General features: G+C 48.7%; 1 protein-coding gene across 1 annotated transcript; it reads left to right on the top strand.

Moving 5' to 3' along the window:
- Nucleotides 1-8,229: 8,229 nt before the first annotated feature.
- Nucleotides 8,230-10,095, top strand: LOC146587699 (olfactory receptor 14J1-like). Its single transcript, XM_085319152.1, has 2 exons — nucleotides 8,230-8,254; nucleotides 9,109-10,095. Exon 2 carries the CDS (start codon nucleotides 9,169-9,171, stop codon nucleotides 10,093-10,095), a length of 927 nt encoding a protein of 308 aa, XP_085175278.1. The 5' UTR covers nucleotides 8,230-8,254; nucleotides 9,109-9,168.

The raw sequence follows: 10,095 nt of genomic DNA, 5'->3' as shown, positions 1-10,095 counted from the left end.
TTTTGAGGGACATCTTTTTTTGTTTGTTTGTTTGCTAGTTTGAGAGGCCAAGTGACTTTTAGAATTGGGGTGGGATGCAGTTACAGGGTCATGGATATGTGGTGCCATTGCAGGTGCCCTGGTCCCCTCTGCCCAACTTCCTTCCTTCTGAGCCTCCACACCAAGGGGCTCTGTCTCCCTCAGGTCCCCTGCGAGAGCTGCCAGGGCCAGGCAGGTACCTCAGGGACACTGGGGCCTCTCCAAGTGCCCCTGGGTGCTTGTGGTTGGACACCGGAGCTCTGCCTGAAAGGTGAGGAACTGCTTTCAACATTTCAGAAATATGAGCAGACTTTCATCAGCATAAATAATTGGCTAATTTTAATGTCAATTTTTCCTATGATGAAACTGGGGGGAATCTCCAGGAAGGGTAACTAATTCATTAATTAAGAAATACTGATGTGCTCTGGACCTTGTGTTCTCATTGCCCTGTCTGCTGGGCTTTCGACGTAGTCTCAGCAGTCTCTCAGATATTTCCATACGTCCTCATTAAGCTGATCATTTCTAAAGTCATCTTTGCATTAGACTCTCTGGGCATATGCACTTTCCATAGTTTCCCAGCTTTCCTTCTCCCTTTACTCTTTATTCATTTAGATGCCTCTCAACTCTCCAGTTGCTGCTTTGAGCTTCTGGGAGTCTGAAGCTTGTCTTGTCTTTAAGGAATCTCATTGTCTCTTTAGCCAGCTCCTGTGGTGTGTTTCAATCCATCCTTTCCTACCCATCTGTCGAAAACATTTCAAGGAAGGTTATGTCTTGTGGGCAGTGGACCTCACTGGAGACAGCTTGGGCTTGCCATACAATTGARGAGTGCCTTTCAGCTTTTATTAATCTGTTTCAAATTACAATTTGTTTGTTTGCTTTTAAGAAAAACCCTTCTCTGTCTGCTTGAAACTAATTCTCTAAGGAAAGCAGGTGGGAACTGGTGCACATAAGCTGTAACATTCAGCTGCAGAGTTATGAGGAGAAAGGTCAGATTTTAACAAGAGTGATGAAAGTCCCCAGTGGCAGATGAGAGAAATGGCAGGTCTGGGGAGGTGGGGAGGAAGGTTGTCCATACCTGCCTCTCGTCAAAAATACTGCTTTTTCTACATATCCGGACTTCATTAGGAGACATTGTGGATCATTATGAATTGGAGAAGGTAGGTATTCCTTAATCTGAAAACTGGAGAAAGCTTAAGAAKCAGACATCTTTCTTTTTCAGATGCTCATGAAACCTCTCCAATTAGCCACASAAGAATTGAGAAGYYGAYRAAAATTATGGAAAGAGGCATGGCTCCTTAGGGGATTTTGCATTTTAATGACCCTTCAGGTCATTAGCCCATGAACCTCAGGTGCTGATAGGAGGCTGAGGAAACCTCTCAAGAAGTAAAAGTCAGAAGCAAATCCCAAGTTTCTTGGAGCATTTGCAGGTCCCACTGAGGGTCGTTACCAATCAAGCCTCCCCAGGGGCTGATTAGAGCAGAAAGTTGGAGGCACTGATTGCAGGTAGGCAAAGGCAATGTACAGGTGCCTCTGATGCCTTCTCAACCTTGCTGTGTGCTATCAAGCAGAGTGACCACGCACTGACAGCAGCCCCTTGGAAGGCTGATCCTTTGCATCATGCCTTGCTCAGGGCTCTTCCTGGAGTCAGTTTCTGGGTGGGGATGCACAGTGCTGAGTGCAGGACCATGATACGGCAGCTCCTGGACTCCCAGGGGACGAGCAGGCAGCAAGGCCACAGTGCTCAATGGAAACAGTGTCTTCTGATGGGCCTCAGTGGCAGAGACACCAGCCAAAGCCAAGAGACCAGAGACCTGAGTTCTGTTGGAGGCTTTCAGCCATGGCAGTGCCCTCAGCCATCTCCACCACAGCCTGTCTTACGCTTTCCCATGCCTGCAACTGTTTCCCTGCAGCCTGTACACATGCAACCTGCTTCCCTACCTTGCTCTCACCCTGGGATCTCCCTGCCTCTCCCAATATCTTCCTGTCCTCACTTGCTTTTCTTTGAAACACATAACCAAGAGCTGAACACAGACTCCCTCTGGTTGGCCAGTAGAACCACAGCACTTCCCTTTGAGTGACCTTTTTTTCTTCCCCTAAGGTCACATCTAAATAAACCCCACAAGCTGCTGTTTGTGTCTTTTTCTCCTTCTCATGCTGTTTCTCACTATGAAGAAAATCTCCCTCATCTCTGAAACAACCCTTTGAGCAGTCACAGGCTACTGCTCTAATGCCCTTTGCTTCCACTTCACCAGGCTAAAGACAGGTCTCTCAGTCTCTCCTCATGGATGGAATTATTCCTGCCTAGGCACAGGACTTGACACTTCTCTTGTAAATCTTCATGAGGTATCTGTTGTCTGAATCACCCAAGTTTCTCAAGATCCTTTGGGACTGAAGTTTCTCTTATGTAAAAACATGAGAAAACAAAACAACAACAACAACAACAAAGCCATAGCCAATACGTGGAGGGTAAGCAGGGGTGGACTGTATGGAAAGTGATTAGAATTGCAAAAGAGACAAACTTAGAAAATGGGAAAGAAAAAACACAAGGAAATTAAAAGTGAAGCAAAGGATTGGTCAGAGATGTTTGGGGAATTCCTACCAAGAAGTCCTGCATCTGAATATTTCTGACTGGAGAAGGACAGGAAAGCTAGCCTGCTTCCATTGTCACAGTGTACCTCGGCACTTTCCCTGATATCAGCAAGGGAAGGTCAAGAGTGGGAAGATTCACAGACCCCTTCAGGGTAGAAGGGACCTCAGGAGGTCCCTAGCCCAATTGCCTTGCTCACAGCAGCATAAGCTCTGGGGGTAGACCATATTGCTCTGGTCTTCATCCAGTCTRGTCTTRGAAACCTCCAAGGGAGAAGACTGCACAGCCTCTCTGGGTAACCAGTTCTAATGCTTCCTCATAGAACAAGTGCTCCAGCTGCCAGACTATTGTGAGGGTCCTCGGCTGAATTTGCTCCCAGTTATCAACCTCTTTCTTTGCATGGGAAACCAAAAGTGGAAGCAGTGTTCTAGATGTGACCTAATGAATCCTAACTAGAAGGCAATTATCATTCCCCTCGGCCTCCTGGCTGTGCTCTTGGTCATACATCCCACAATGCCACTGGTCTTCATGCTGTCAGGGAATGCTACTAGTTCATGATTTGCCTCTGTTCACCAGAACCTTCAGGTCTTTTCCCACAGAGCTGCTCCCCAGGCACTCAGGTCCCAGTCTGAAACACTGCTGGGTGTTGGTTTATCACAGATGCAAGATCCAGTATTTGTCCTTGTTGAATTCCCAGAGGTGCCTGACAGCCCATTCCTCCTGCCTGTCTACGTCCCTCTGAATGGCAGCCCTCAAGCATATGACTGGGCCACCACTGCCTGCAGTTTGGTGTCATCTACGAGCATCGTGAATGTTGCCTGCTCTGCGTCACTAAAACAGACGATTAAGAGGACAAGTTCCTGGAGACACCTCCTGGTACTCCTCCATGGCTTCCAGGAAGAGTACTACCCATTCACCACTGCCTTCTGAGCCTGACTATCCAAGTAGCTTTTTACCCGTCTAGTTGTCTGCTCTTCTAGACTGTAACGTTCTGATCTGCATGCAAGAATAATGTGGGAGAGTGTCAAATACCTTGCTAAAGTCTAGGAAAAAGACATTTACTCTACTCCATCCACAAATACAGCTCTTTATTCATAGCAGATAGTCAGATTGGCGAGGTACAATTTCCTGTGTGTAAATCCATACTATCTGTTCCCAGGCACCTTCTTCTTCATGAACCCAGTAAGGTGATCTGAGGGAATTCTCTGCATGACTCACTCCTTATCAAAGTGAGACTGAACTGCCTGCAGCTCCACACATTGTTCCTGAGGCCTTTATTGAAGATCGATGTAACATTTCCCTTTTTCCAGACCTTTGGACTTCACCCCATGTCCACAATCTTTCAAAGATATAATAAGTGGCCTTGTAGTGACAACAGTCGGCTCTCACAGCATCCTGTATGCAGCCTATCCAACCTCACTGACTTGTATAGTCTGAGTTCTCCCAAGTAAATCCCTCGCTAAACTCATCCACTGTTAGCTGTTTTTCTCCTCTGCAGTCCTGACTCAAGGCACAACAGCCCAGGAGGCCTTGCTTGTGGCCTATCTGCATCTGCTGCTACAAGATTCCCTGTCCCATTTATCAGTGAGGCCACACTTTTCCTTTTCTTGGATTCTTGCTGAACCAGTAGTAGCACATCTTTATGCCATTGCTGTCCCTTGCAAGTGTCAATCCTACTGGAATATTTTCTTCCCTAACACCATTCCTACAACACTGGACAATATTTCTAAATTCCTCCATTACAGCTTCTCCCTCCTTCTGCTACTACTACAATGCCCTATTGCCCTGGGGAGCTGAAGAGCTGCATCCCGTGGGTCCCCCCATGAGTCCCAGGTACTGGCCAATGTCTGCTCCTCTGAAGTCCAGGGTCTGTGCCCTGATACTGGCCTTCCTCGCCTCACTGAGGAGCTGGGAATACACATTTTCATGGTCACAGTAGGCAAGGCTGACACTTGCTATACCATTTGTGATCCGCTCTTCACTGTTCAAATTTCCAGATACAAGAAAGCATCACCCTTATTGGCAGCCCATCTGGCAGATGTGTGAAAGAATTGTCCTTGATGCCCTCCAGAAACCTCCTGGACTCATTGTGCTCTGCTCTTTGCCCTTCCATTGAATGTTAGGAGGCTTAAAGTCCCCCCAGGAAGAACCAGGGTCTCTGATGGACAGACTTTCTCACTTTGACTAATAGGAGATGTCATCCACCTCCTCACCCTGATTGGGTAGTCTGTAGCACTCGTCATGACGTCATCCTTACTGTGACGCTCACCCACAAGCTCTCACCCAAACCCTTGTCCATCCCATGCAAACGCTCCACACATCTGAGCTTCCCCTTCATATAAAGGGAATCTGCTCCTCTCATTTTCCTTGATAGTCTCTCCTGAAGGGCTTGAACCTTGCAAGCATAGCCCTCCACTCCCGTGAGTGATCTCACCACATCTCAGTCATTTCAATGATGTTTCAGGACTGTGACAACTTATGCATCTCCATATGCTCCTAACTGTGCCCCAACATGCATGCATTTGTGCATATTTGGGTTGCAGAACCTCAGGTGTGGCACTGAGAACAGATCAGTCTTGGGAAAAACCTGTTTCCAAGAACCAAGGGCACTGTGTGTGCAATGGCCCCACTCCAAAGCAGAGCCATGCTGGCATAGACAGCAGGTAGCAATGTAATGATTAAAGAGGATTCCCATTGAAAACAAACAAACAAAAAAAAAAATGTAGTGCCCAAGGCCATGGAGAAACAGAGCTGAGCTGTGTCTAAATGGCAGGAGAGAGGTTTGCTGCCTGAGCTGACTCTGTAGCACCATGGGGCCTGTGTCAGAAGTGAATCCATCTCTAGGCAGGACAAGGTGCCACTGAAGATGTCCCTGGGCCTGGACAGCCTCTGATCCAGCCACCCTGAGGTCATCATTAGCCCAGTCCTCGTTCAAATCCTCCAGGGGTGAGATGACGTTGAGGGGGAGGAAGGCAAGCAGGGTCTGAGAGTGCAAAGGCTAGAGTGGAGACCTTGGTATGATGTGTGTCCCATTTATGCAGCATGCTTGGAGGCAGTGGCGGGATGGACTTTCCCTAAAGGCAGTGGTGGGTTTCATTTGTTTGGGCACAGGTAGAAAAGCCTGAGATACCCTGGAGTGTTTGCCCAGAAACCACTCTGAAAGGGATAACTGTCCCGTAGGTCTGAGATGGTTGTGCTACAAACCCCAGGCATCTGACATGCACCTGTCTGACTGTTTTATCTTATTAAATCAGGGGTCTGCACTGAATTACATTAGCAGTTTGCACTGTGGGCATCTCCATGTGTCTCARCATCGTAGTGAGTGATGCTCTAACAGTAGTGGGAACTAGAATCATTTCAGATGGCCAAGGAAATTCCCCACCTCACCCCATCTCATGTTCTAGGAGGATGCAGGTCTATGCCTTGCTCCATCAGAGCAAGCAGATACTGGCACATGCCTTGGACCATCTTTGTCTCTGTAACTGTCACCAGGTGTTACCAGGTAACTGACTCCCACTCTCCATCTCCACTGATTGCAACAACAGCTTAGGCAAGGAGTTTGCAYRCAGACACYTATGTTGTGCACACTTCAGCTTCAGCAAGCAGAATCCCAMCTCCTGTGCGTTTGTGGAGTTCATGGGAGAGAGCTGAATGCCAGTCCAGTCTGGGGGCTTCTACACTAGCATAAGATGCTTCATCTGACTCACATCAATTTGCCTCTGAACCATGGGTAAATGAACTGTCTTCCTGACCCCATCAAGGTGTCCTGCCTAGTTGAGAGACAGGAATAGGGGCTTCCAGGGTGGCACATTTCCACCTCTTGCAGATTACTCTCTCTGATGAGACAAGTTGCAATGCTGGAATCAGTTTTCCCTCAGTGCTTAGAGAGGAACTACTGGTGATTATTTTGTCTCTTTCAGAGAACATTTCCCAGGAGGAGGGAGCCCAAGGGACAGAGAAATTCATGCCTACAGCTAGGCCCCTGCTTCTTAGCAGGGCCAGACTCTTGGGATGGAGGGAGCTCATGGCAACCTGACAGCACTGCCCAGAGATAGCCCTGTCCAGGAGCAGCTCCCCTGCAAGGAGCAGGAAGGCTCCGGGCACTGCCTGCTGCTGCTGACATGCAATGAGATGAGGCACAGAGAAGTGAAAGGGAGTGTGGAGTGGGAGAACAGAGATCTCCTTGTGGGAAAAATCTTCCCAGCCCTTGACACGGTAGGTCTCTGGCTGTGGGGCAATGCTACGGAGGTTCCTGGAGGGGTCTTCTGAACCCAGACCAAGTGGGGCTCTCATGGCTGATTGATAGGCTTTTTAAGGATCATTCTCATGGGTCCACCAGGGCATAAGAATTTGCATAAGATTCTTCAGATGAAACATTCCTGACATACAGTCACAGGGACAGGACTTTCTGCTCCCAGGCGTGACTGCGGGGGGGTTAAAGGCTTGTGTGCACACAGGTCTGCCCRGGTTTGTGATTCAGAGCAGTGTCCCTGAGCCCCACAGTGCTGTGTGTCCAGGACTTTACTGCCTGCGAGAGTTAGCACTCAGCCTGCCTGAGGAGTTCACTGTGCTGCTGTGGGATGAAGCCCTGGGTGAGAGGAGTGATCCCCAGCAGGTCAGGATTGTTCTCCTGTTGAGAGGGTGTTGCGTGGGTCAAGGCTGCTCACAGCTCTAGCTCAYGCACAGGACATGTCTGATCTTTTCAAGAGGCAGATCAAGAGAAGGTCTACTTGAAAGGGAAGGAGCTTTCCTTCTGGTCTCTGTGCTTCTGTTTTTCTCCCTAATTCTGCCAGGGAGAAAAAAGGAAAGAGTTTTCTGTTTTGCCAAGGAACTCGGACTGCAAAACCTTCATACTGAGAGATTGATAGGTCTATGAGAGATCTCTCCAAACTGCTTAATCCTCATCTTAGCCTCCAGACCGCATCAACATCACCTTTTTGACCTCCCCCAGGGTTTATGTGACCTGCTCCTTAGGAGCTGTATGCACAGAGATGCCCCTGGAAAGTGCCCTGATCAGGCAAGTTTCTGTAGGGTAGAGGTGAAAACACTGAGGGTGGGTTGGGGTCCGTCAGAATTGAGTGGGAAAAGATGTTAGGACAGAGAAAGAGCTCCCAGCAGAGACTGCTCCAGGCAGTAGAGATGGGCAGGGAATGAGAGGCAGTTGCTAACAGAAACATCATGGAGAGATGGATTTGTGCATGTCATGGCCAGTCTCTCTAAAGCAGACACCTTCCTCTGAGCACCTTCCTCTCCCGTGTCTCCTCTCCCACCCTGCAAAACCTGTGTCCTGACAACCATGAGGTCTAGGCCATGAGCCTCCTTCTGTACAACCAGACCTCCTGCAGAGGGAGAAGGGCATCTCTCCTACCTCAGGCCTATTTCATACCAGTCAACAAAGGGGCTGAGAAAAACTGCTGAGAGAAACTGCCCTGCAGTGTCACCATCTGCCAGGCTGCATGCCCAGCTGAGTAAGGCTTTCCCAAGTCTGGCCCCTCTCTCTCTCTCTCCTTGCCTCCCATAGCAGCAGGATCACACTGTTGCTCCCTGTTCTCCCTCCATGCTGCTCCTGTTCTTGTTCTGGGGCTTTCTGGGGTTGGGTGTTTCCAGCTGCAGCTTACATTTTGATGCTGCAAATTCTGCAACAGAGAGGTCTGCATGGCAGTGAGGCTGTCCCAGCCTCCTTCTGACCTGTGGAGATCCAGGAGATGCAGTCCATGGGGTTGGGAAATGAGCTGACTCTCCGTTAAGGAGAGTTTCCCTGTGGTGTCCTGCCAGGCTGTGAGCTGCCCTCTAGAAAGGCTCTGCTGTCTCAGAGCACCTCTGTGATATCTGAGAGACTCATGAAGAAGCTGCAGAGGTGCTTGGCTAGAAGGGGAGTGTGGAGACTTCCCTCTGGTGCCTGCAGAAAGGGAGGGAAGTTTGGAGATCTGCACTTGGAAACTGGATTCATCTGCTCTCAGCAGGGGCTAGTTTCTTTTTAGAGTAACATCATCCTCCAGCTCAGAGGAACTGGGAATGAGACTAACAGGCAGGTGAGATGTTCCCACTCCAAGTGACAGTGGATGTTTTCCTCTCAGGACTCAGAGTAGAAATGCTGAGGATTTCTACTTCTAAAGAGCACTCCCAGGGGTGAGAGGAGCATCTAAGAGAAAATAAACAATATGAAAAAGATCCCCAAAATGCATTTCTGCAACCCTTATTCTTTAAATTGGAAGTGAAGATGCTGAAAAATCCTTCCACAAGATGAATGAATTTCACTTAACAGAAATTGTTAATGTCAGAGTGAGTCACCAAAATTCTCACATACCCCCTGCAGGTACAGTAGGATGGACTCTTAAGACCATGGGAAGAGGTTTCTGCTCTTCATGACAAACTGTGCAAGCACAAACCAGAGCTCAAGGAAGGCAACTGCACAAAGGGCATCCCAATAAAGAGAGAAGCAATATGAGATTTTTAAGAAAAAAAGTGAAACATTTTTTGATATATTTGTTTTTCTTTAAAAGTCTTTTCTAACTTCTTAATGTCTTTTCTTCTTTGGACAGCCCCCTGCCTACTGAGAGCAAATGTCCAACCGCAGCTCCTTCAATGAGTTCCTYCTCCTGGCATTTGCAGACACACGAGAGCTGCAGCTCTTGCACATCTCACTGTTCCTGGGCATCTACCTGGCTGCCCTCCTGGATAACAGCCTCATCATCACAGCCATAGCCTGCAACCACCACCTCCACACCCCCATGTACTTCTTCCTCCTCAATCTCTCTGTCCTTGACGTTGGTACAATCTCCACTACTGTCCCCAAATCCATGGCCAATTCCCTGTGGAACACCAGGGCCATTTCCTACTCAGGATGTGCAGCTCAAGGTTTTCTATTTGTCTTCTTGTTAGGAGGAGAGTTTTCTCTTCTCACAGTCATGGCCTATGACCGCTATGTTGCCGTCTGCAGACCCCTGCACTACGGAACCCTCATGGGCAGCAGAGCCTGTGTCAAAATGGCAGCAGCTGCCTGGGCCAGTGGTTTTCTCAATGCTCTCCTGCACACTGCCAACACCTTTTCACTACCCCTTTGTCAAGGCAACACAGTGGACCAGTTCTTCTGTGAGATTCCCCAGATCCTCAAGCTCTCCTGCTCASACTCCTACCTCAGGGAAGCTGGGCTTCTTGTGGTTAGTGCCTGTGTCGTCTTTGGGTGTTTTGTTTTCATCGTGCTGTCCTACATGCAAATCTTCTCAGTCGTGCTGAAGATCCCCTCTGTGCAGGGCCGTCACAAAGTCTTTTCCATGTGCCTCCCACACCTGGCCGTGGTCTCCCTATTTGTCAGCACCGCATTTTTTGCCTACGTGAAGCCCCCAACCGTATCCTCCCCATCTCTGGATCTTGCGCTGGCTGTTCTGTACTCAGTAGTGCCTCCAACCATAAATCCGCTCATCTACAGCATGAAGAACAAGGAGCTCAAGAATGCACTGAGGAAACTGGTCCAATGGCAGCACCAATAA

This window comes from Rhea americana, unplaced genomic scaffold (genome assembly GCF_003343005.1).
Source record: "Rhea americana isolate MKP2758 unplaced genomic scaffold, rheAme1 scaffold_570, whole genome shotgun sequence".
In the NCBI taxonomy this organism is placed as follows: Eukaryota; Metazoa; Chordata; class Aves; order Rheiformes; family Rheidae; genus Rhea; species Rhea americana.
The sequence above is the reverse complement of the archived record's forward strand: the minus strand, read 5'-3'. Positions and strand labels throughout refer to the sequence as shown.